Source organism: Chiloscyllium punctatum, chromosome 3 (assembly GCF_047496795.1).
Source record: "Chiloscyllium punctatum isolate Juve2018m chromosome 3, sChiPun1.3, whole genome shotgun sequence".
NCBI lineage: Eukaryota > Metazoa > Chordata > Chondrichthyes > Orectolobiformes > Hemiscylliidae > Chiloscyllium > Chiloscyllium punctatum.
Window position 1 is genome coordinate 105,297,292 of NC_092741.1, and position 27,774 is coordinate 105,325,065.

General features: G+C 43.3%; 1 protein-coding gene across 11 annotated transcripts in view; it reads right to left on the minus strand.

Moving 5' to 3' along the window:
* The window catches only part of rims1a (regulating synaptic membrane exocytosis 1a), an 879,579-nt gene extending 852,096 nt beyond the window's left edge, over positions 1-27,483 (minus strand). For 2 of the 11 annotated variants that reach the window (XM_072557828.1, XM_072557903.1), the window contains exon 1: positions 27,030-27,483. In XM_072557828.1, the coding sequence (XP_072413929.1) occupies positions 27,030-27,184 (155 nt within the window). In that variant the 5' untranslated portion in view covers positions 27,185-27,483. The remainder of the gene's footprint in view (positions 1-27,029) is intronic. The other 9 variants (XM_072557837.1, XM_072557845.1, XM_072557923.1 and 6 more) reach the window with 7 other exon arrangements.
* Between the last annotated feature and the right edge of the window lie 291 nt (positions 27,484-27,774).

The window sequence follows — 27,774 nt, forward strand, 5'->3', positions numbered from 1 at the left end:
CAGAGCCATTGGCCTTGATTTTTATGTCCTTGTTGTCTACAGGAATAGTGCCAGAAGACTGGAGGACAGCAAATGTGGTTCCCTTGTTCAAGAAGGGGAGTAGGGATAACCCTCGTAACTATAGGCCAGTGAGTCTCACTTCTGTTGTGGGCAAGGTCTTAGAGAGAATTGTAAGGGATAGGATTTAAGAACATCTGGATAGGAATAATGTGATCATGGATAATCAGCATGGTTTTGTGAGGGCAGGTCGTGCCTCACAAACCTTATTGAATTCTTTGAGAAGGTGACTAAGGAGGTGGACAAGGGTAAAGTGGTAGATGTGGTGTATATGGATTTTAGTAAGGCATTTGATAAGTTTCCCCATGGTAGGCTACTGCAAAAAATACGGAGGTATGAAATTGAGGGTGAGTTGGAGGTTTGGATTAGGAATTGGCTGGCTGGAAGAAGACAGAGGGTAGTAGTTGATGGTAAAGGTTCATCTTGGAGTGCAGTTACTAGTGGTGTTCCGCAAGGATCTGTTTTGGGACCATTGCTGTTTGTCATTTTTATAAATGACCTGGAGGACGGGCTAGAAGGTTGGGTGAGCAAGTTTGTGGATGATATGAAAGTCGGTGGAGTTGTTGACAGTGAGGAAGGATGTGTCAGGTTACAGCGGGATATAGATAAGCTGCAGAGCTGGGCAGAAAGGTGGCAAATGGAGTTCCATGTAGGTAAGTATGAGGTGATTCACTTTGGTATGAGTAACAAAAAGATGGGGTACTGGGCTAATGGTCGGATACTTGGTAGTGTGGATGAGCAGAGGGATCTTGGTGTCCATGTACACAGATCTCTGAAAGTTGTCACCCAGGTAAATAGTGCGGTGAAGAAGGCATATGGCGTACTGGCTTTTATTGGTAGAGGAATTGAGTTCCGGAGTCCTGAGGTCATGTTGCAGTTGTATAAGACTCTGGTGCGGCCGCATCTGGAGTATTGTGTGCAGTTTTCGTCGCCATTCTATAGGAAGGATGTGGAGGCACTGGAATGGGTGCAGAGGAGGTTTACCAGGATGTTGCCTGGTATGGTAGGAAGATCGTATGAGGAAAGGCTGAGGCACTTGGGGCTGTTTTCATTGGAGAAAACAAGGTTTAGGGGTGACTTGATAGAGGTGTACAAGATGATTAGGGGTTTAGATAGAGTTGACCATGAGAACCTTTTTCCACGTATAGAGTCAGCTATTACGAGGGGGCAGAGCTTTAAATTAAGGGGTGGTAGGTATAGGACAGATGTTAGGGGTAGATTCTTTACTCAGCGAGTCGTGAGTTCATGGAATGCCCTGCCAGTAGCAGTGGCGGAGTCTCCCTCTTTATGGGCATTTAAACGGGCATTGGATAGGCATATGGAGGATAGTGGGCTCGTGTAGGTTAGGTGGGCTTGGATCGGCGCAACATCGAGGGCCAAAGGGCCTGTACTGGGCTGTATTGTTCTATGTTCTATGTTCTAATTCAATCAGTGTCATTGGGTCAAAGTGTTGGAACTACTTCTCCAACAGTCTGGAGAATAGAGCTATGAATTGTAGCAGTTCAAGATGGTGTGTGAGATTACGCTGTTATTAGCAGCTTATCAAAGGACATTAGGGGTAGGCAATACCTCATCAGAATCTATGAAGAGGTTTTAAGAAGCTGTCAGTAATAGGATCATACAGAGCAGACAAGGTTTTTCAGTCTAATACGGCTATATCACCAAACTACCTGCAGTGGTCGCACGTTCCAGCACTTCAACCAGAATGCATCCAAGTACTTGTGGAAGGCTAAGAGGTTACTGACCTCAACTACAGTCCCTGGCCGTGCATTCTGGATCCCTACCACCCCTGGGTGAACTCGTTGGATGCTGCCTGAACTGCTGTGCTCTTCCAGCACCACTAATCCAGTATTTGGTTTTCAGCATCTGCTGTCATTGTTTTTACCTTGAAATATATTTTACTCAAGTCCTCTAGAAGCCTCCTCCCTTAAAATTTCCCTTGTTAAGAAGAACAGCTGTTTTCTAATTCAACTCATTCATACCTCTTCAAATCATCTCAAATAGGTCTCCCTCAATAACCTCTGCTCCAAAATCCCCAGCGTAGCATATCCAGCCTCTCTTCATAGTTAAGATGCTACACATGGTGGTCACTAAGGGAAGTCAAAAAGTGTGGTGCTGGAAAAGCAAAGCCATTCAGGCAACATCCAAGGAGCAGGAGAATCGACATTTCATGCATAAGCCCTTCATCAGGAATGAGGCTTTTGCCTGCAGTTAGAAATGAAGAGATCGAGGGCACATAACAGACCAGCACAGGGTGTACAGATGGATGGGACATGTTTAAGGCATGAGAAGGTGTCCTCAGAGGGTGGGTGGGAGTCCTGATTGAAAAAGTGAGCCCGGAGGCGGAGGCAGCGAAATGTGTCAAATTCATTGATCCGGGAGTGTAGGGGGATTTACTGAGAACTGATCATTCATCTTCAGTGAGGGGAAGGTCAGGGGAGATGGCGAAAACATGGCAGGGCTGGCAGCCAGGACCTGGTGTAGGAATGGAGCTAGGAGTAGGGATAAGAGACGGTCAGTGGAGTGGGCGTGGTAGTGTGATAGAGGGTGACGTCATCAACGGGAGTGACGCTCACCCTGGGCGTTGGGTGGGGGTGGGCAGGGAGTGGTAACTGGGATCCGCCTGTGCAGAAGTAACGTAATGCGTAATATAGGCGATGTTGTCGGCAGTCTTTAGGTGAGTGATGTCACTGTGGGTGGAAGTAGTTGCAGCAGCAGAAACTGCAGGGGCGGAAGTGACGTGCTGGTTAGGCCTTGTGTTGGTTTCAGCCACCATGCCAGCCGCATCATGGTACACCAGTGAACCATGAAGGAAAGGTAATGTCAGGCAATCCCTCAAAAGGTTCAGAAAAGGGAAGATTCTGAGTATTTGAGTACACAGAAGCTTTTTGAAAAGACAGCCCTGGAGTTAGCCAGGCCTAATGTGTCACCTGCAGTTTGAGGGGATGCCTGGTGAGGAGCTTTAAAGGGGAATAAACATTGTGGGCTGTACCCAGTAAAAGAAACTTGCTGTTCTGAACATACTAGCATTAGGAATTTGAGAAGTCAAATAGCTAATGTGGGGCTACATCTGACTGTGGGTTCTAGCCTTTGATGAACTACACATAACGCACAACACAAGACAGCTTCGCTCTTCCATTCTGGGATGCATTTCTATTTAGAAGCCAGACCTCCAATCCTGCTGAAGTGATGTGAACACAGCATACAATGACTTCTACATTTTTTCCACTCTCCTTAGGAAATATTGGAATGTGGTCCAAGACAAAATGCATACTTCTAAAACAGGTATTTAATACTTTGATTAACTCCAAATGATCTGCAGTATTTTTTGTTACTATTTATCCCATCCTTTCTGATAGGGAAAATACTGGAGTCTACCACTGACATAAGGCTAACAAGCCTGTTTTCTCTCTCTCTCTCCCTTCTTAAATTGTGGGATGACTTCCACCTTCCAATCTGCAATACTACTTCCAAAATCTAAAGAATTTTGGAAGACAGTCAATGTATTACTGACTATTTCTAGAGATGCTGCCTCCAACATTCTGGGAAGTATAATATCAGCTGAATATTTACCAATATTAAATTCTTCTCTTGATCTTTACGTATGTGAGATTTCTTATATTTTCTTCAGTGAAAATAGACATGCAATCATTTATTTTCAGTGCCATTTCTCTGTTATACTCCTGAGTTTGCTTGTAATGGATCTACATTTTGGCCAAATATTTTCTTTTCCCGTTGATGCGTTTATAATCTATTTTTATGCTTTTTTTTCTCTAGATTGCTTTCATATTCTGTTATCCTTTTTCTTACCAGTATTTGGACTGCTTTAGTTTTACTCAGAAAACTCCCAATCCTCGGATTTATTGCTATTTCTGGCAACTGTACAGTCATTTTCTTTTTAATTTTATAGAATCTTAAGCCTTCTTACTCATATTTTGTTCATCCCACATTTATCATTCATATCACTGCATCCAATCAGAAATGACAGCTCACAATCATTTTTTTCACTTTTTCTACTTTATCTTATTCTTAGCTAGACAAAAAAAAAGGCAGCTGATTGCATTTGTTGGACCTATGATACTGATGGCCCTCACAATCATTGGACTCATAACTGGATATTTCAAATGTTCCCTCCAAACTCCTTAAGAGACGCTAGGTAAAGTTGAACATATGAAACTAGATCACAGATCAGCCACGATCACACTGAATGCCAGAACAGACTGAGATGCGAAATGATCTTTCTCGTTTTTATATTCCTTACTTTCCAATTAGCATTAGAATCCCTACTATGTGGGAACAGGTCCTTCAGCCCAACAAGTCTACAATGACCCTCCAAAGAGTAACCCACCCAGACCCAATTCCCTACATTTACCCCTGCCTAATGCACCTGACCTACACATCCCTGAACACTATGGGCAATTTAATATGGCCAATTCACTTGACCTGCACATCTTTGCTCTGTGGGAGGAAACCGGAGCACCCAGAGGAAACCCATGCAGACACTGGGAGAATATGCAGACTCCACACAAACAGTCGCCTGAAGGTTGGAATTGAACCCGATCCCTGGCACAGAGAGGCAGCAGTGCTAACCACCGAGCCACCATGCCGCCCCATACTTTGAACCAATGAGAAGGAAAAGTACACATTTGTACACAAGAAGAACCTTTCTTACCATCATAGTGAACTCTCTTGTTTGCAACACAGATTAACAGTAACAACATCCATAAGATCAGAAGAAATTCGTATAGGCCATGCAGACCGTCAAGTCCAGTCTGTTATTCAATAAAATCATGACTGATCAGTTTGTCACCTCAATTACATTTTCCCGTCTGTTCCCCCATAAGCCCCACCGCTCTGGTAGATCAAAAATCAGCCTTCAAGTTATTCAATACGTAGTCTGCATTGGTCTCCAGGGGAGAGTCTAACAAACCTTGGTGGTTTCAATCTTAAATGGGAGAGCCCATGTTTTGAAACTGTGCTCTCCATTCTAGATTCCCAAGAGCAGAAACGTCCATTCAGAAGTCATGCCATCTCAGAAATTTATGTTTCAATAAGACCATGCACATTCTTCTAAACCTCAAAGTATCAGCTTAAATATGTTCTTACCTTTCGTCATAAGACACAGCTTTCATCAAAGGAATAAGTCTGGCCAAGCTTCTCTGAACTGCTTCCATTTAACGTACAGTATATCCCTTAATTAAGGAGATCAGAATTATGTACACAATACAATTTCTCCAATGCCATGTACAGTTGCAGACGTTTATACTAATTTCCCCTTGCAAAAGGCCACTCTTTGTTCCTCAACACTTATTATACCTCCAGACTAACACAAAGACTCCCATATCTCTCTACTCCATTATGTTTTACAAGCTCTACCCATTTAAATAATTTTCTGTTCTTCCTGGCAAAGTGGACAAACCATATCTTTTCTCACATTGTATTCTATCTGCAAACTTTCTGTTCCACTGAGGTAACCTATCTGTACATGGATTTATGGAGTCTTTGTTTTCTTCTCACAACTTGCATTTCTATCAAAACATTTCTATAGTACACTCACACAGACCTTCTCTCATATAAGCTCTCTCTCATACACTCACACATACACACACCCCACATTCACACCCTCTCAGTCTTATACCCCTTGTCACTCACACACATACTCTCTCACAGACATTCATACGTACCCCCCAACATACACCCACACCCATATACACACATATAAGTTTGTGGGATGAATTTGTACTTGCATAATATCATGTTATTTTGCTGAAAAACTGCATGAATCCATGTAAGACTATAAATCCCATTTTTAGAAATACAATCAGTTTGAACATTGAAGCACCGACAGACTTTAACCTCACATCTTCAATGCATTATCTGAGCTGACATGGCACCTATTGTTAAAATTCACTTGAGAATGTAACTTTTAAAAAGCTCTGGGATTTACATATGAAAGAACTGAAACCAAAATGGTCATTCTAAAAGATGACTTAACAAACAATCCAGGTATTTTTCAATGTATCATTTCAGTTGCCTCACACCGTAAAGTTTTTTAGATTAGATTAGTTACAGTGTGGAAACAGGCCCTTCGGCCCAACAAATCCACACCGACCCGCCAAAGCACAAACCACCCAGACCTAATCCTCTACATTTACCCCTTCACCTAACACCACGGGCAATTTAGCATGGCCAATTCACCTAGCCTCCACATTTTTGGACTGTGGGAGGAAACCGGAGCACCCGGAGGAAACCCACGCAGACTCGGGGAGAATGTGCGTTTTGCTATAAATTCTGTGTCTTACAATCATAACCACCTTATGAAGGAGCAGTGCTCCAAAAGCTCGTGCTTGCAAATAAACCTGTTGGACTATACCTTGGTGTTAAGTGATTTCAACTTAGTTTTATTATACTGTTTGAGTGCATGTTTTCACCCAAAGAATAAAACAACTCCCCAGAATTCAGGTAATAACACATCCCACAGTTAATGAGATCACTCTTGAATTCATTGAATCCCTACAAAGTTAAAAATCACACAACACCAGGTTATAGTCCAACAGGTTTAATTGGAAGCACACTAGCTTTCAGAGCGACGCTCCTTCATCAGCTTTCAGTCGCTCTGAAAGCTAGTGTGCTTCCAATTAAACCTGTTGGACTATAATCTGGTGTTGTGTGATTTTTAACTTTGTACACCCCTGTCCAACACCGGTATCTCCAAATCTTGAATCCCTACAATATGGAAGCAAGTCGTTTGACCCATCAAGTCCATACCGACCACCAAAGAGCATCCCACTAAGACCCACCCCCTCCCCGCCATATCCCTAACCCTGAATTTGCCATGGCGAATCCACCTAGTATGCAATTCCCTAGGTACTATGGGCAATTTAGCATTGACAATCTACTTGACCTGCACATCTTTCGACAGTATGAGGAAACTGGAATACCTGGAGGAAACCCACACAGACACGTGGAGAATGTGCAAACTCCACACAAACAGTTGCCCGAGAGTGAAATCAAACCAGTGCCTCTGATGCGGAGCCTAACACAATCTGTCCTGACTGCCTCACTTGAAATGTGTTTAATTCACTGCCACCTAACTCTTCCCAGTTTCTCATCATTTGTATCCGTTCTTACAATATGATTGCCAATCAGTCACAGTAACCTGCTGATCAACCACATACAGCATGGAAACCTGCAGGAAAAGTAGGGCTATCATTGCTGGTGATTTCAATTACGCGAGGATACACTGGGAAAAATGTAGAGTACGTGACATGGCAGACTAGTTCCTACAATGTGTGCAGGAGAATTTTCTCGACCAATGTACCTCCAATCCTACCAGAAAAGGAACTGTGTTGGATTTGGTCTGAGGAAATGAGGCAGGCCAATAAGAGAATGTCAGAGACTTGGTGGGGGGACCATTGGGAAATAGCAATCTTGATTTAATAAGCTTCAATACTGAGTTGGAAAAGGATTAAAATAAGTCAAGTATTGAGATCCCAGACTGGGAAAGGGCAATCTTTTAGGAGTCTATAAGTTTAACTGTTGTTTGAAAATGCACATTAGTCGATAAAACAATGAATGAAAAATGGAGACTTTCAAAGGAGAGATGAATAAGGTGCAAGCTAAGTGCACACCCATGAAAAATAAATACAGGTTTTCCAAAGCTGCAGTTTTCTGAATGACTAAGGATATTGCTGAGAAAATGAGGTAGAGAAAGGAGGCATATGATGCTTACAGGAAGAATAATAGTACTTGAAATCAGGAAGCGTATCTCAAATACAGGAGAGAGGCTAAAGCTGAAAGAAGGAAGGCAACAGGAAGCATGCAAGGATTGCAGACTGAGTTAAAATGAATGTCAAAAATGAGCTTTAAACATATTAATAGTAAAAGACTAGCAAAGGATAGAGTGGGGCCATAAGGAACAAGCAGGGTAAATTCCAGAGGCATGGAATTGAGGGTGATTTAGTAGTTTGGATTAGAAACTGGCTTTCTGAAAGAAGGCAGCATGTGGTGGTTGATGGAAAATATTCAGGCTGGAGTCCGGTTACTAGCAGTGTGCCACAAGGATCTATTTTGGGACTGCTACCATTTGTCATTTTCATAAATGACTTAGACATAAGCATAGGTGGATGGATTTCTAAATTTGCAGACGACACTAAAGTCGGTGGAGTAGTGGACAGTGTGAAAGAATGTTACAGGTTGCAGGGGGATTTAGATAAATTGCAGAATTGGGCGGAGATGTGGCAAATGGAGTTCAATGCAGCAAAATGTGAGGTGATGTACTTTGGGAAGAATAACAGGAAGGCAGAGTACTGGGACAATGGAAAGATTCTTGGTAGTGTGGATGTGCAGAGGGATCTTGCAGTCCATGTACATACATTCCCTGAAAGTTGCCACCCAGGTGGATAGTGCTGTTAAGCCGCCATACGGTGTGTTCGGTTTCATTCGTAGAGGGATTGAGTTCCGCAGCTGCAATATCAAGCTGCAACTATATAAAATGCTAGTGCAGCCACACTTGGAATATTGCATTCAGTTCTGATCACCATATTTCGAGAAGGATGTGGAAGCATTGCAAAAGGTGCAGAGGCGATTTACCAGGATGTTGCCTGGTCTTTAGGGAAGGTCTTATGAGGAAAAGCTAAGAGACTTGGGTCTGTTCTCATTGGAAAGAAGAAGGCTGAGAGGGGATTTGATAGAGACATACAAGATGATCACAGGATTAGATAGGGTAGACAGTGAAAGTCTTTTTCCGAGGATGACTACACCAGCTTGTATGAGGGGGCATAACTACAAATTGAGGGGTGATAGATTTAAGACAGACAGACATCAGAGGCAGGTTCTTTTTTCAGAGAGTGGTAAGGACGTGGAATGCCCTAACTGCCAATGTAGTCAACTCAGCCACATTAGGGAGATTTAAACAATCCTTGGATAAGCACATGGATGATGATGGGATAGTGTAGGGGGACGAGCTGAGAATAGTTCACAGGTCGGTGCAACATCGAGGGCCTGTTCTGCACTGTGTTGTTCTATGTTCTTTGTTTTAAACTGTTCATTGAAGCAAAGAGTATGGCAGAAGTTCTAAATGGATAATATGCTTTTGTCTTCACGAAATTAGAAGAAAGTGGTGACATTATCCCAATTGAAAATGTGTCTATTTAGCAACTGAGCAGCATACAATAGATAAAGATCAGGTTCTTAAAAGTCTGGCAGCATATCAGGCACAGGAGTCACCAGGCCCAGCTGGGATGAATCTTTGATTTCTGAGAGAGGTAAGGCAGTAAATCATAGAGCCATTGACAGCAGTTTTCCCAGGCCTCCTTGAACACAGGATTAGTCCTGGGGGACTGGAGGATTGAAAATGTGATGCCCATTATTTAAGAAAGGATAATCCAGGCAACTAGAGCCCTATCAGCTTGATATCAATAGCAAGGGACCCAGAGGAAATCCATACAGATACTGCGGGAATGTGCAAACTCCACACAGACAGTCACCCAAGGATAGAATCAAACCGGAGTCCATAATGCTATGAGGCAGCAGTGACATCCACTGCAATGCTTGGCAGCCAGGATTAGAAGTTGCTAAAAAATAGGAAATTGAGTGTAGGTACAGCACCACACTCTCGACTCTGATCTTGAGCAGTCCTCAACTTCTCCCTATGCATTTCTCAAACTGGAGACCAAGTTGAAAGTGGTGTTTCCCAGGGATCAGTGTGGGACCCTTGCTTTTTATGATAAATATAAATGATATGGAGATAAATAATTTTCTCAAATTGCAGATAATCCTGAGCTAGGGTCAATAATAAATTGTGAGAATGATGCTGAATGACTTCAGACAGACTGCTGAAAATGTGTTGCTGGAAAAGCGCAGCAGGTCAGGCAGCATCCAAGGAGCAGGAGAATCGACGTTTTGGGCATGAGCCCTTCTTCAGGACATTGCCCATTTGGCCAAATGGATGGACACCTGGCAGATGAATTTCAATATACAGAAATAGGAGGGAATGCATTTTGATAGAAAAAACATGAAAAGCCAATACAGGCTCTGATATACTGTTGAGGAGAGTACAAGAGCAGAGGGATCTCTGGGTTCAAGTGTATATTTTTTGAAGGTGGAGAGGCAAGTGGAAACAGTTGTTAAGAAGGATTATTGATCCTTAATATTGAAGATCCTTGGGTTTATTAAGAGATGCATAGAGTATAAAAGCAAGGAAGTGATGCTACGCCTCTACAAATTATTGGTCAGACCACATTTTAACTACTTTCTTCAAGACTAGGCACCCTATTTAAGGAAGAATGTTAAAGTCCTGGAGAGAGTGCAAAAGAGATTTAGATTAGATTAGATTAGATTCCCTACAGTGTGGAAACAGGCCCTTTGGCCCAACCAGTCCACAACAACCCTCCGAAGAGTAACCCACCCAGACACATTTCCCTCTGACTAATGCACTGAACACTATGGACAATTTAGCATGGCCAATTCACCTGACCTGCACATCTTTGGATTGTGAGAGGAAACCGGAGGAAACCCATGCAGACATAGGGAGAATGTTGCAGAAAAGATTAAGGGGTGACCAAAATACAGGTAGTTCTCCTGCAGCGCAGTAGTTGTGTTCCCACGTGACATTGTGTGTCGCATAGAAAATCTCACAATAGAAGTAATGGGCCTTTGGGAAAAATGGTGTTAGGCACTCTATTTTAGCGAACCTGTCCATTTGTGGTCAGTTACAGAAATGCCAAGTTGCTACCAGCAAAATTTCCCAATGTCCTTGTGGAGTGGAATTTATCTAAAACCCAGCTCTTTGTCATTAAACTTTGTGAAACTTCAGAAAGTTTTTTTTGGCGCAAGTAAAATCTCTTATATTTTGAAGGGTTGGCTAAAAGGCTGGGGTGCTCTGAACAGCTAGGGTTTTGATGGATCTCGAGTTTCAGAAAGGATGAAGGGCGTGACTCTCAGATCCTTCCCTCCACCTTTCAAACAGAGACTGGATGAACTTGGATCAGCCATAATGTGGGCATGGGTGGGATGGGGAGAGATGAAGGTCATCAGTGGCCCGTCCTTCGTTTCACACCTTTCCCTTTCTATACACATATACCCTCTCTTGTAAGGACACAGTGTGTTGAAGCTTCAGATAGCCCGCAAATGAGCTTCTGCTTGACAAAAGGCCCCACTTACACTCAAACACTTGCTGGACATCGCTGCATTTCCACCTTCTTTCGCTCTCTACCCACTCCTCAGCCCCCACCACCCCAACTCCATGCATGATTCCAGTAGGCATTCCAGCAAAATATTCCAATGTTTGCTTCCCTACTTTAGTTGCAGATAGAAGCAACACACACACACACACATTCACACACACATTGCAATAGATGTGCCAGCAGAATAAATCATAGCTGCCTCGTAATACAGGAGATTGAATCGCGTGCTTTATATAAAAGGTTCGCAATTCACAAATCATGTTACAACCAAATCATATTTACGAAACACTTGTTATAGGAGAACTATCTGTCATGAATATTTTTGATAAAGTGCAGAAGGATATTTCTACTTATTGGCAGGTCAGTAACTAAGTGTTACAATTTCAAGAGTGAAATGAGGAAAAACTTCTTTACTCAGAGTAGTCAGGATTTGGAATACGTTACTGGAGACAGTATTGGAGGTTGATTCTCTAGAAGGTTTCAAAAGACAGCTGGATAAATATTTGAAAGTGTTGAATTTAGAGGGCCACACTGGAGAATGGGACTAGTGGGGTAGTTATTTTGGGAGCTGACTGGTAACAAGTACCAAATAAGTGAACAAAAATTTGAAATGCTGTAAGTAAGGGTGCTGAGTGAGGGGTGGGGCTCGGGAGGGGAAGAAGGAGACAAGATGGATCAAGGAAGCAGTCTGAAAGCAAAGGATAACAGGAAAGAAAACTGGACAAAGCCCACCTCAAATGTAATCTGCAAGTTTTGATTTACCTTTCCTATAATATTATCTTCATGTTGAATGGAGTGATAAAATGAAAAGAATGCCACTGAGAAACAGGATTTTCAATGCAGGATACTACAGACTTTCTGAGGCTATGAAATACTGTGAGAAAATGCTTTCTGGGTAAGGCCATGTGGACCATTACCAAGGGTGCATGAATGGCTTGCAGTTTACATCATCACATAGCCACTGAAAACAGCTGGTCAAATCACTGAGGTTTTTTGCACAGGAGGGTTCTGTTAACAGATGCTGCAGCCTCTTCAGAATTACGGTGGCTCAGTGGTTAACACTGCTGCCTCACAGCACCCGATTCCAGCCTCAGGCGACTGTCTGTGCAGAGTTTACGCATTCTCCCCAAATCTGTGTGGGTTTCCTCCAGGTGCTCTAGTTTCCTCCCACAATCCAAAGATATGCAGGTTAGGTGAATTGGCCATGCTAAATTGCCCCATAGTGTACAGGTTAGGTGCATTAGTCAGGGCAAATATAGGACAATAAGGGAGGGGAATGGGTCTGGGTGGGTTTCTCTTCGGAGGGTTGGTGTGGACATATTGGGCCAAAGGGATTCTTTCATTCTTGTATCGGTGTACGTCATTCAATGAAACAGACTAGATTGTCAGACGACTCAGTCAGTGTTCTGCACAGCTAATGTTTTATTAAACCTTGCAAATTGGAAGCAAACCACCAATAATGATCGAAATCTGAAATAAAAACAAAAGTGATACTCATAGTCAGCTGATCCAGAAGCATTTGTGCAGAGGGAAACAGAGTTAACAGTAAGGTACAGGCAGATCTGCCAAGTATCTCATTTTATCTAATTTGTGCTTTTTAGCACAACAATTTTTTTAAGATACAGTATTTTTGTGGCTATGATCTGCAATTCCACCTACTTCCATTTAAAAAATCTTTTATGTAAATGATTTATGAGCATCTACAGTAACAGGCAAGCACAGTCACCTGGTTAATGAGTAACTACTTGCTTTCCTCACAGTATTATTAAAACAATTTCAATTTATGGCACTTTCATAATAAAGACTATTTTACATAATCATAATTTAAATGGGGTCTCGGATTACTATTGCATTTGAAAAGGGATCCTTCAACCAAAATGTCTGTTGATCAGTGAGCTTCAATGAGTTCTGTGACAAAAAAGCAACAGCATCACGAAATCATATGCAGTAAACTTGATATCAACAGTATTATTTAAAGATTGCATATATACACAATTCTTGTGTCAATACCAATCCAATACCTATCATCAATTATGGAAACGTACAACATAAATGTAGCAATTACACTCCATTCTAACTCCCCTACCCTTTCCTGTAAGCCCTTGGCTAGAGCTTCTGAGACAAGACACTTAGACCTTGTGAGGTCCACAAACAGATGACCCTTGCTGCCTGAATGAATGTAACAAATACACATACAATTCATTGCAAAAATGTGAGACTCTTTATGAGAATTGTTTCGGGGAAAGACTTCAATTTTGTCACTAGATTGGAGAAGCTGAGGCTGCTCTCCTTAGGAAAGGTTCAGAGAGATTTAATAGAGGTGAAAAGGGAATCCTTTTCAGGTGTATTGGCCTTAGAGTTTAAAAAACAAAATTGTATAAGTGTATCAAACATCAATGAGGAAAATAAAAGCTCATGATATGTGGGTAGCAAATTGGTTGGCTAACAGAAACAGAGTAGGCAAATAGTAATAAGAGGTGCGCCACAAGGATCAGTGCTGGGACCTCTTAACTTAGCTGAACCAGTTATATAATCTTGTTATATCGTCTTTTTAAACACTTGTCCTGAAAATGTGATGGAAATCCTTGAATATTTTTAAAGCATAGGCAAATAGATTCTTATTTAGCAAGAGGGTGAAAGATAATCCGGGGTAAGCAGGAACATGGAGTTGAGGTTAAAATCAGATCAGCTATAATCTTATTATGGAAATCTTGCTGAATGGCAGAGCAGGCTCAAGGGCTCATATGTTCAAAGTCATGAGTAATCTAGACAAATTATAAAGGCAGAAACATTGGTGGGAAAACACAAAGGCACAGATTTAAGGTGAAGTTGCAAAAAAAGCAAAAGTGATTGAGGAAATGCAGTTTTTCTTCAGCACAGCAGTCTTTTAGAATTTGGATTGCACTGCCTGACAGTATAGTAGAGGCAGATGTAGTTAAGGCTTTCAAAAGGGAATTGGATCATACATAAAACTACAGAGCTTAAAGGAAAAGGCAGCCAAGAGGCAAGACCACTCAAAAAGCTCTTGCACAGAAATGGTAGTGACATGAAGTCTTTTAGGCGTCTTTCTGCCTTGTAGCCCTTGAATAATTCTACTCTGTTCTCAAATACAGGCTGCATGAGGAAGCATGAAACAAACCTACCAGCAAAGGGCTTTAGCTATCTGGGAAATGTAGCTGTCTTACATAAATATACAATGAAACATTAGCTCAGAAATGCTAATGAGAAATGAAACACACATTAGAAAGTTCATTCTGGGCACAGTTTTGCTCACCTTAACTTAGGAAGGATATATACGTTGGATTTTGATTCCAGAGAGAATTCATTAAAAATATGAGGCATAAGGAGACAAATCCATCAAATCAAAGTCATGTTGATGAACTTTTTAAATTTGATTTATATTCAGATAAGAAGGCAATCTATTTTAGATGTTTAAAATAATTAAGAGGCAGGAGAGAGAGCGAGGTGGGGGGCGGGAAAGAGACATGGCATAGGAGAGACAGCAGGGTAGAGAGAGGTATAGAGACAGAGAGAAGTGAGAGTGGCGGAGAGGGGTTGTGGAGAGTGGGGAGGGATGGGAAGATTGGCTGGGCATGGGGACAGTGACAGGGAGCTGGGGGAAGAGAGAGAGAGTGGAAACCATGGGTGGGACAGACAGCAGGGTTGGGGACTGACAGAGAGAGCATGGTGATGGCGGCGGGGGGGGGGGGGGAAAGAGGGAGGGAGAGCAGAGGGTGCATGGAGAGAGAGAGAGAGAGAGAGAGAGAGAGGGCTGCAGGGGAGGCAGTGAGCATGGTAGAGCTAGAGATAGAGAGGGGGAGACAGAGTTAGGGAGAGAGGGCGAGAGCACAATAGAGCGAGTGAGAGAGGGAGAACTGGGGTAGAGGGAGAGCGGGGCCACAGGGAGAGCAGGAGGGAGAGGTGAAGCGAGAGGCACAGATAGAGAGAGGGAGGGGGGTGGGGAGGGAGAGAGAGTGGCAGGGTGGGGAGAGAGAGGGGAGTAAAGAGAGAGAGGGGAGGGATGTGGAGAGAGAGAGTGGGGGGCTGTGGGGAGAGAGTTGGGAGGTGAGGACAGAGTGGGGGGAATGTGGGGGGGGGTGCGGGGAGAGAGTGGAGAGGGAGTGGAGGGGGGGATGGAGAGGGAGTGGAGGGGGGGATGGAGAGGGAGTGGAGGGGGGGATGGAGAGGGAGTGGAGGGGGGGATGGAGAGGGAGTGGAGGGGGGGATGGAGAGGGAGTGGAGGGGGGGATGGAGAGGGAGTGGAGGGGGGGATGGAGAGGGAGTGGAGGGGGGGGATGGAGAGGGAGTGGAGGGGGGGATGGAGAGGGAGTGGAGGGGGGGATGGAGAGGGAGTGGAGGGGGGGATGGAGAGGGAGTGGAGGGGGGGATGGAGAGGGAGTGGAGGGGGGGATGGAGAGGGAGTGGAGGGGGGGATGGAGAGGGAGTGGAGGGGGGGATGGAGAGGGAGTGGAGGGGGGGATGGAGAGGGAGTGGAGGGGGGGATGGAGAGGGAGTGGAGGGGGGGATGGAGAGGGAGTGGAGGGGGGGATGGAGAGAGTGGAGAGAGAGTGGAGAGAGTGGAGAGAGAGTGGAGAGGTGTGGAGAGAGAGAATGGGGTGGTGTGGGGAGAGAGGGAGGAGTTGTGGGGAGAGAGTGGAGAGAGAGTGGAGGGGTGTGAAGAGAGAGTGGGGTGGGTGTGGGGAGAGAGTGGGACGGGGGGCAGAGAGAGGGGGGAGGAGGGGTGTGGAGGGGGTGAAGTGGAGATAGGGCGGGAGGTGGAGAGGGGAAGTATAGAAAGAGATATAGCAAGAGGAGTGTGGGGGATACCGTGAGCATGGTAGAGTTAAAGATAGAGAGGGGTAGAGTGTGTTAGGGAGAGAGGGCGAGAGAACGATAGCGAGCGAGCAAGAGACAACAGGGCTAGAGGGAGAACGCGAGTGAGAGGTGTAGCGAGAGACACGGATATAGAGAAGGGGGCGGGGAGGGAGAGACAGTGGTGTGTGGAGAATGAGTGGTGCAGAGAGAGAGTGGAGGGTTGCGGAGTGCGAGTGGAAGAGTGCAGAGAGTGGAGGGTTGGAGTGAGAGAGAGAGAGATAGAGGGGGTGGACAGACAGACAGAGAGAGAGAGAGAGAGAGAGAGAGAGAGAGAGAGAGAGAGAGAGAGAGAGAGAGAGAGAGATGTCTAACATATACCAAGTGAATTTGAGGGCAGGGTAGAAGTTGTTAGCGAAGTCTATGGACTAATGAAGGATTCTGGGTAATCCAAGATGGAGGATGGGAAAAATTTCTGTCTGTAAGAGCTGCTCCTTTTTTTGAGGTATTTTAGGTGCCTGGAGGTGATTTCCTTGAATTCCAGGAGCAGCAATTAATGTTTTAAATGCTGTTGCATTGTTTTGGAACTTTTGGGAAAAAAAAGTCAAAACAGCAGTTTTAAAAGGGAGAAGAGCAGGCAAAGGAAGCACATGGTGAGGACAGTGCAGGACAGAGAGACAGAGAGAGAGAGAAAAAAAACGAAAGAGAATATACATGCAGAGTTACTGCCTTTGCTGTTTTTGAATTCATGTGTCGCTGGACATTGGAGTGCATCTGGGAAAATTAACAAACAGTGAATTTCACAACTAATCTTGGAGGAACCAGTTTGGGTGAAATTCACAACATAGAATCAGATAAGTTAATTGTTGTTTTAAGTCTGTCCAAGAGAAAGGCTGTATTGGTGAGTACAGTAGGTTCTTTCTGGATTATGTGTTTTTGGAGATAAGTCTCTTGATTAAATTTAAAATATAAGCTCTTAATTTAACCTGGTGCAGTGTTTTGTAGAGAAATAAGACGGTGTTATTTTCTGGGACTGTAGATTGTGAAGGTGCAAAAATGGCCTCTGCAGTGATATGTACTTCTTGTTAGATGTGGGAGTTTAAAGAGACTTTAAGGGTTACTGCGGATTATATCTGCCATAAATGTAGTTGGATGCGAATCTTATCAGATCGAGTGGATCGGTTGGAGAGACAGATAGAAGCGATGAGGAATTTGCAACAGTATGTGATGGATGACAGTTATAGGCGGGGGGAAAGTCTCAGATACAGTCACATAGATGAATTAATTCCAGGAAGGGTAAGAGAGGTCAGTACCTAGGGCAGGAGTATTTTGTGGATATACCCATTTCAAACAGGTATGCTGTTTTGGAAAATGTAGGGGGTGATGGATTCTCAGGGGAATGTAGCACAAGCAGCCAAGCTTCTGATATTGAGACTGGCTCTAATGCAACGAGGGGTACGTCGGCTTCCAAGAGATCAATTGTGTTAGGGGATTCTGTAGTCCAAAGTACAGACAGATGTTTCTGTGGCCAGCAGAGAAAAAGCAGAATGGTGTGTTGTTTCCCTGGTGCCAGGATCAAGGATGTCTCAGAGAGGCTGCAGAATGATCTCACGGGGGAGAGGGGCCAGCAAGAGATCATTGTCCACATTGGAACCAACGATATAGGAAGGGAAAAGGTTGAGATTCTGAAGGGAGATTACAGAGAGTTAGGCAGAAATTTAAAAAGGAGGTCCTCAAGGGTAGTAATATCTGGATTACTCCCAGTACTACAAGCTAGTGAGGGCAGGAGTAGGAGGATAGAGCAGATGAATGCATGGCTGAGGAGCTGGTGTATGGGAGAAGGATTCACATTTTTGGATCATTGGAATCTCTTTTGGAGTAGAAGTGACCTGTACAAGAAGAACAGATTGCACCTAAATTGGAAGGGGACTAACATACTGGCAGGGTAATTTGCTCGAACTTCTTGGGAGGATTTAAACTAGTAAGGTGGTGGGGGGGAAACCCAGGTAGATAGTGAGGAAAGAGATCAATCTAGGACTGGTACAGTTGAGAACAGAGGTGAATCAAACAGTCAGGGCAGGCAGGGACAAGGTAGGACTAATAAATTAAACTGCATTTATTTCAATGCAAGGGGCCTAACAGGGAAGGCAGATGAACTCAGGGCATGGTTAGGAACATGGGACTGGGATATCACAGCAATTACAGAAACATGGCTCAGGGATGGGCAGGACTGGCAGTTTAATGTTCCAGGACACAGGAAGGCAAGAGAGGAAGGGGAGTGGCATTTTTGATAAGGGATAGCATTACAGCTGTACTGAGGGAGGATATTCCCAGAAACACATCCAGGGAAGTTATTTGGGTGGAACTGAGAAATAAGAAAGGGATGATCACCTTATTGGGATTGTATTACAGACCCCCTAATTGTCAGAGGGAAATTGAGAAACAAACTTGTAAGGAGATCTCAGCCATCTGTAAGAATAATAGGGTGGTTATGGTAGGGGATTTTAACTTTCCAAACGTCGTTTGGGACTGCCATAGTGTTAAAGGTTTAGATGGAGAGGAATTTCTTAAGTGCGTACAAGACAATTTTCTGATTCAGTATGTGGATGTACCTACTAGAGAAGGTGCAAAACTTGACCTACTCTTGGGAAATAAGGCAGGGCAGGTGACTGAGGTGTTAGTGGGGGAGCATTTTGGGGCCAGCAACCATAATTCTATTTGTTTTAAAATAGTGATGGAAAAGGATAGACCAAATCTAAAAGTTGAAGTTCTAAATTGGAGAAAGGCCAATTTTGATGGTATTAGGCAAGAACTTTCGAAAGCTGATTGGGGGCAAATGTTTGCAGGTAAAGGAACGGCTGGAAATTGGAAGCCTTCAGAAATTGATAACAAGAATCCAGAGAAAGTATATTCCTGTCAGGGTAAAAGGAAAGGCTGATAGGTATAGAGATTGCTGGATGAGTAAAGAAATTGAGGGTTTGGTTAAGAAAAAGAAGGAAACATATGTCAGGTATAGACAGGATAGATCGAGTGAATCCTTAGAAGAGTATAAAGGAAGTAGGAGTATACTTAAGAGGGAAATCAGGAGGGCAAAAAGGGGACATGAGATAGCTTTGGCAAATAAAGGAGAATCCAAAGGGTTTTTACAAATATATTAAGGACAAAAGAGTAACTAGGGAGAGAATAGGGCCCCTCAAAGATCAGCAAGGCGGGCTTTGTGTGGAGCCACAGAAAATGGGGGAGATACTAAATTAATATTTTTCATCAATATTTACTGTGGAAACGGATATGGAAGATATAGAATGTAGGGAAATAAATGGTGACGTCTTGCAAAATGTCCAGAATACAGAGGAGGAAGTGCTGGATGTCTTGAAACGATTAAAGATGGATAAATCCCCAGGACCGGATCAGTTGTACCCGAGAACTCTGTGGGAAGCTAGACAAGTGATTGCTGGGCCTCTTGCTGAGATACTTGTATCATCGATAGTCACAGGTGAGGTGGCAGAAGACTGGAGGCTGGCAAATGTGGTGTCACTGTTTAAGAAGGGCGGTAAAGACAAGCCAGGGAACTATAGACCAGTGAGCCTGACCTCGGTGGTGGGCAAGTTGTTGGATGGAATCCTGAGGGACAGAATGTACATGTGTTTGGAAAGGCAAGGACTAATTAGGGATAGTCAACATGGCTTTGTGGGAAATCATGTCTCACAAACTTGATTGAGTTTTTCGAAGAAGTAACAAAGAAGATTGATGAGGGCAGAGCAGTAGATGTGATCTATATGGACTTCAGTAAGGCGTTCGACAAGGTTCCCCATGGGAGACTGATTAGCAAGAACTAGCCATTTGGATACAGAACTGGCTCAAAGGTAGAAGACAGAGGGTGGTAGTGGAGGGTTGTTTTTCAGACTGGAGGCCTGTGATCAGTGGAGTGCCACAAGGATCAGTGCTGGGTCCTCTACTTTTGTCATTTACATAAATGATTTGGATGCGAGCATAAGAGGTACAGTTAGTAAGTTTGCAGATGACACCAAAATTGGAGGTGTAGCGGACAGCGAAGAGGGTTACCTCAGATTACAACAGGATCTGGACCAGATGGGCCAATGGGCTGAGAAGTGGCAGATGGAGTTTAATTCAGATAAATGCAAGGTGCTGCATTTTGGGAAAGCAAATCTTAGCAGGACTTACACACTTAATGGTAAGGTCCTAGGGAGTGTTGCTGAACAAAGAGACCTTGGAGTGCAGGTTCATAACTCCTTGAAAGTGGAGTCGCAGGTAGATAGGATAGTGAAGGCGGCATTTGGTATGCTTTCCTTTATTGGTCAGAGTATTGAGTAGAGGAGTTGGGAGGTCATGTTGCGGCTGTACAGGACATTGGTTAAGCCACTGTTAGAATATTGCGTGCAATTCTGGTCTCCTTCCTATCGGAAAGATGTTGTGAAACTTGAAAGGGTTCAGAAAAGATTTACAAGGATGTTGCCAGGGTTGGAGGATTTGAGCTATAGGGAGAGGCTGAACAGGCTGGGACTATTTTCTCTGGAGCGTCGGAGGCTGAGGGGTGACCTTATCGAGGTTTACAAAATTATGAGGGACATGGATAGGATAAGTAGGCAAAGCCTTTTCCCTGGGGTCAAGGAGTCCAGGACTAGAGGGCTTAGGTTTAGGGTGAGAGGGGAAAGAGATAAAAGAGACCTAACAGGCAACTTTTCCACGCAGAGGGTGGTATGTGTATGGAATGAGCTGCCAGAGGATGTGGTGGAGGCTGGTACAATTGCAACATTTAAGAGGCATTTGGATGTATATGAATAGGAAGGGTTTGGAGGGATATGGGCTGGGTGCTGGCAGGTGGGACTAAATTGGGTTGGGATATCTGGTCGGCGTGGACAGATTGGATAGAAGGGTCTGTTTCCATGCTGTACATCTCTATGACTCTACAACTGCTCCAGTTCAGCCTGGGTACAGGATGCAGCATAAATGCAGTCATCAACGTAATGGTGGAAGAGTTGGGAAACAACAGTATACATACTGAAGAGTGACTGTTCAACATAACTGACAAAGAGGCAGGTGTAGTTTGGGCCCTGAAGAAGGATTAATTCCCAAAATATTGACTTCTCCACCTCCTGATGCTGCCTGGCTTGCTGTGTTCTTCCAGACTCCTGTTTGTCAACCTTGGATTCCAGCATCTGCAGTTTTTCTTTTGTCTCTAACCAAGTTTGTACCACTCCTCGAAGGATGTGCACTTTGAAGAAGTTCTCTGCCTCCCTCAACCATGCTCCTGAGAAACGGTAAATACCTGAAACTTCAACTTCTCCAACTCTTGATGCTGCCCGGCTTGCTTTGTTCTTCAAGCTTTTGTTTGTCTACACTGGATTCCAGTAACTAGAGTATTTTTGTCTCTACCCAGGAACAGGAAACCAGGTGGGTGGAGCTTTTAAGTTGATGGATTGAGGGTGAATTGTGCTTCTTGATAGTAAAATGCAGTTTTTATGTCCCCCGCAAGGTTGTGCTCATACTGTATTTTCCTCTCCTCTTAATCAATCCTTTTGCCCTCCTTTGCTGAAATTTAAACTTCTCCCAGGTATGCTACTTTTTGTGCCCCTTCCTTGGATTTAATTTTTCTTGTTAGCATGGACAGGCCACCTTTTATTAATGTGCCAAATTGGAATGAACAATTGTTGCAGTTTGCATGTTTTAAACATTTGTCATTGCCTATCCACCATCATCAGTCTAAGTAACAATCCATAATTTATCATAGCCAGCTCACACCACATGCCATCATATTTTCCTTTATTTAGTTACTTGTTTCAAAATCAACGTCACTCTTCACCTTAAAGAAGAATTCTGTCATATTATGGTCACTCTTCCCCAAGGATAGAGTGACCATAATATGACAGAATACAGGTAGTCTGCCAAGTCTTCCTTCCTCATCACACAATACCAAGTCTAGGCCCATCCTTGAGTTGGTAACAAAGCAAATCTGGTGACCTTCAATCCAGGCTCCAAAGTACACTGGTTCACATAGTTTACTCAGTGGTTAGCACAGCTGCCTCACAGTGCCAGGGACTCTGGTTCACTTCCCACCTTGGGCAACTATCTGCACATTCTCCCCGTGTCTGTGTGGGTTTCCTCCAGGTGATGTGCAGGTTAGATGAATTGGCCATGCTAAATTGCCCATAGTGTTACATATATTAGTTGGGCAAACCAAGCTCTGTATGTATTCTCACAAGTACATTGTCACTCACCAAGACCCATCCTATATTCTTTGTGAAAACACATTAGTTAGGACACTTTTGGAGTACTGCATTTAATTATTGTCACCCTACATTACAAAGGATGTTGCAAAACCTGTTAGGGTTCAGAAAAGATTTTTAAGCATGTTGCCAAGATTGGAGGGTTTGACCTAGAGGGACAAACTGGGGCTACTTTCCCTGGAGCAGAGGATGAGGGGTGACCTCACAGAAGTTTGTAAAATCATGAATGACATAGATAACGTGAATATCCAAGGTATTTTTCCTAGAGTGCAGGAGTCCAAAACAAGGCGGCATAGTTGAAGGTCAGAGGGGAAAATATTTAAAGAGACTTCAGGGACAACTTTTTCCATGCAGAGGGTGGTGTGTGTATGGAATGAGCTGCCAGAGGAAGTGGTAGAGGCTGGTACAATTTAAACTGGATGGGTACATAAATAAGAAGGGTTTAGAGGGATATGGGCCAAATGCTGTCAAACAGGATTAGATTAATTTAGGATATCTCATCAACATGGACGAGTGAGACCAAAGGGTCTGTTTCCATGCTGTATGGCTCTGTAACTCTATGAAATTTAAGAGCAGTCATCATTTGCCTCATTTAAACTATGTAATGTGGTGGGTGAGACAGGCTTTTACCTTACCATTCTTTGCAATTATGTATCAGAAAACCATTATGCATCATTACATATTAGAGAAACACCTCTGAGGGTTATCAACCAAACATTGTTCAAATGTTGCAACAAGCAAGTGTCTTTAAATGTATTTAAAGCAATTAACATTTTGCAAGTACCTGAATTAATCTGTTTAGCCTAGTTTTGGGATCTCAGAATCACAGTATAGAGGTGGCTTTCAAGTCTGTAGCAGTAAAACCACGCTAAATCTACATTAGGCCCACATTGTGACATTTCAAGTGCTCATCCCAATACATTTTAAAATTTGTGAGATTATCCACCTCAACTACCTTCCCAGACAGTGTACTCCAGACACCCACCATTCTCTGGGTGAAAAATGTTTTCCTCAAATCCTCTCTCAACCTCCTACCTTTTATTTTAAAATTATGCCCCCTTGTTATTGACTAAGGAATCCCTCTGTTCCTCTGAGATTCCTGGTGTCCTGCCATATATTGAGTAATGCCTTGTCTTGCTACTTCTTCCAAAGTGCATCACCTCACACTTAGGTTTAAATTCCATCTACCACAGGGGTGGCACAGTGACTCAGTGGTTAGCACTGTTGCCTCACAGCATCAGGGACCCGGGTTCAATTCCCACCTTGGGCAGCTGTCTGAGTGGAGTTTGTACATTCTTCCCTGTGTCTGTGTGGGTTTCCTCCGGGTGATGTGCAGGTTAGGTGAATTGTCAATAGTGTTAGATGTAGGGGAATGGGTCTGGATAGGTTGCTCTTCGGAAAGTCGGGTGGACTTGTTGGACTGAAGGGCCCGTTTCCACACTGTAGGGAATCTAATCTAATATCTGCCCATCTAACCGATCTGTTTACATCCTTCTGTAATCTAAGACCTCATTCCTTTCTATCAACAACTCAGTCAATCTCCGCATCAACTAAAACTTCATTATCATCGCTTCCACTCTTTCATCTACATAATTTGCATATACCCCTAAACAATAAAGAGACCCAACACTGATCCTGTAGTACACCACTGGACATTTGCTCCAGCTTGGACAAACTTGAATTGTTTTCACCACAGCATTGGAGGCTGAAGGCGATCTGACAGAAGTCTATAAAATTATGTGAGGCATGGATAGGGTGGACAGTCAGAGTCTTTTCTCCAGGCTGGAAATGTCAAATATTAGGTTAAAGGTGAGAAGAGAGAAGGTTAAAAGAAGATGTACAAAGATAGTTTTTTTTATAAACGGGGCATGGCCAGGGAGGTGGTACAGGCATTAGCAATATTTAAGAGGCACTCAAGACAGACACATGAACAGGCTTGGAATGGAGGGTAACAGACCACGTGAAGGCAGATATGATTAGTTTAGTATGGCATCATGGTAGGCACAGACATAGTAGGCCATTCCTGTGTTATATGAATAACTAATTTGCCAAATTTCACCTTCATCACAGAAAAGTACTTTCCTATTGTAAGTTCAAACTAAATGTTTGATGTTCTTAATTTACCAGCTGCTGTCAGTTTTTTTTCAAAGTCTTTCAAAAGTAAAAACGAAAAAAGCATATACAGTTCTGGTACAGCCAATGCCAATCTGGTTACTTTGATCACTTCATCACCAGACAAACCCTTAACATATATATGTTAAGACTAGCGAACAAAAGAACTGAGAAAGAGGAAGTCAAATTACCAATGAGGCTTTATACATGGAGCAAGTTATGAGGCTGAAATATGCATTTCTACTGTACACACATTGCTAAAACGTCCAATTTAAAAATTATTGCACTAAAACTTCCAGACCATGCTGCTAAAAAACTAAAGACCTGAACTCAAATTTCATGATTAAATTCAAGCATAAGGTTCAAAATAGCAACTTACGAATGTTTAGAGCATTATAGTATCTAATTCTGTAAATTAGATCTGTAAATACCTTAGAACATAAATATAAACAGATTTCAAACTTATTTAGACTGCAACTTGTTAATTGCATGTTTTTCTCTCTTCACGCAACACTTATGAAGCGTCAGGTTTGTTACATTTCCCATTTCTTCCCTTTCTTTACTTTACTTGCTACATCCTCTTATATCCACTCTCTCCTTCTCCTCTTCCTCCCCACCCCCCACCCACCCCAGTGGGACTGTTTGCTCTTTCAAATCTTGATAGAGATGAAAAAAAACTGCAGATGCTGAAATCCAAAGTAAAAAGGCAGGAGACTGGAAGAACACAGCAAGCCAGGCAGCTTCAGGAGGTGTAGAAGTCGACATTTTGGGTGCAACCCTTCTTCAGGACTTTCAGGTTACACCCAAAATGTCGACTTCTACACCTCCTGAAGCTGCTGGGATTGCTCTTTCAAATCTGGCAGGTGGACGTGTCATTGTTCTGTCATGCTCACATTCTGATCACTTTATCTAAACTATCAACATTTTATATCTACTAGTACCCCCCACTCACCTCCTCCCCCCCCCCCCCAACCATAGCATAAACACTGTCCCCTTCACTCTTCACTTCAGCTCTTAATGAAACATTAAGTTTCAAGTCTAGATGACTTGATCAACTCTCTCTCCATGGATGCTGTCTGGCCAGTTGTGATCTCCAGCATTTGTTGTTTTCATTTGCAAAGCATTGTTAAGCCAAGCAGGAGAAATTTATAAAATATGAAAAAAAACATGTTAAACAAAAGATTCTATATGAAAGCAAAGTAATAAGTTCCTTCATAGTATCATACCATAACTCAAGTTAATGAGTTAAAGAGCAAGTTTCAAATACCAATATTTCATTTTAAATTAATAAGAATCCTTCCATATACAGTCTGTAAAATAGAAGTGTGTGGATAAAATGCACAAAATGTGCAAGTATTAATTGCTGTTCATATAGCAACTGAAATTCAGAAATTAAAGATTCATAGGGCAAGCATAAGAACAAAAACAATTCCAATTTTTGCTTGTTTTGCTCAATTTAAGTCAAATTGAAATTCAACAAGTTTCTATTGGTTTGGACTATAGTATCCTTAACTTTACCACAAACTGAACATTTTCATTCTTCCAAAATATTAACATAATACTTAGAACCCTAGTAACATACATATGCTACACATGTAACATATGTGCACACAATGAACGCACAGCAAACAATTTTGCACTAGGATGCTAGGCATACCACTAATCATGAAGTACTGTAACATCTGTGACAAGATTTGGTTTGTGCCCTTAATACTAAACATATCTTTTACTTTGATAGCTACATTTCAGTCACAATACAGAAGCCAATTTATGCATCTGCTTTCCCAGCATTTTTGTTCAGGAAATTGCTCATATTTATGCTCATTATGTTTTGCGAATAACCAAACTTGATGGTGCTACATCTCTGTTGGTATATAGATGGAGTATCTAAATCGTTTATTTGAAATGCTAATATTGAATACCTGAATGCTTATATTAAAATCCCGATAAAGCACGGTTTAAACAAAAGAAAATTACCTAACCATGTATTTGGCCTGCTGGGTTTCATCATTTCTTCGACACAACCCCAGCTCACCACTAGCAAGTGATTATTCAGGGAAATGAAGTACTTGTATCAGCTACAATATTATGGAAAGAAATGTAAGCGCGCGCGGGTGGGGAACAGCCGAATTGGGGAAAAAAGGAAGATGGATAACAAGCTTCATACGTTCAGCCTTGATAGCTCGAAGATTTTAATTAGAATCATGCATAAGCTTCCTGCTTTATAAAGACATAAGAATTATCTCATAGAGACGACTTCCTGCGAGACAAGGCCTGAGCTACATCACTGGAATAAAGAGCTCATAATGGCATATTTTTCATCGTCCATTTTTTCATAGACCTATAGACCGGTGAGAACATTTGAAAAGCAATGCACGCACACACACACGGGGGGGGGGGGGGGGGTCTGACTGACAAGTAATCACAACAAAACAGAATAAATAAGATACTTTTCAATCCATCAAATTCGTTTCGAATAAGAAAAGGTCTGCTTCAAAATAAAGTATAAAACGAAATAAAAGTAGCAAATAAACGAAGGCGACTCAGCCTCGGTGAAGCATCTTCTGCGTTCTCACTGAGGGAGGGGAGGCGATAAATGTGTAAACATTCTCCTTACTTTAACATCGCCTCTTCCTTCTGCTCCTCCTCCCGCTGCCTCTGCAGCACGGCCATGATGATGCTCCGCTCTTCCTCCGTCAGATGGCTCAGGTCCGGCATCTCGGCCGGTGCGCCTGGCGGCCGAGGACCGCGAGGGCCCAACGGCGCCGACATCTTCACCGGAGTGCCAGTCCAGCTCCGTCCCCTGGGGACAGAGGCAAGGAGAGGGACACGTACAGCCAGACCCTGGCTGCTTGTGGTCAATGAACAGCGGCTGTCAGCCCAGGCAGCGCCACTTAGCTCGCCGCTCGTTGCTGGGCGCTCAGCATCGTCTGCGGAGCAGCCGCGCCCTCAGTCTCAGCACCACCTCCCTAAGCCTGACTTTTCCACCATCCTCTCTAACTGCTGCTGAGCCCAGCCTCGGCTGCCTTCAGCTGCTCCGCCCTGCCACTGACGCTGGAAAGAGGATGGAGGGAGTGGAGGTGGAGTCTCTCTGTTTGTGCCCGAGATCAGTGTTGGGAGCACCCTTCAGACCTAGAATGAGTGCACATGAAGGGGTCTCGGAATTATCAGCACTTACACTTCCTCCCACCTTATCACGTTGGGAAATTTGCAACTCGGCAACCTGGGAATTGTCTTCTGGTGGATCCGGTTGGACATTGTCAATAAAGCAGTATTTCAACGTTATTCCGAGATTGTACATTGTTCCATCGACTTAGCCTCGACGGGAGGAAAAGTCGTCAGTTACTGGACCCATCAAGACT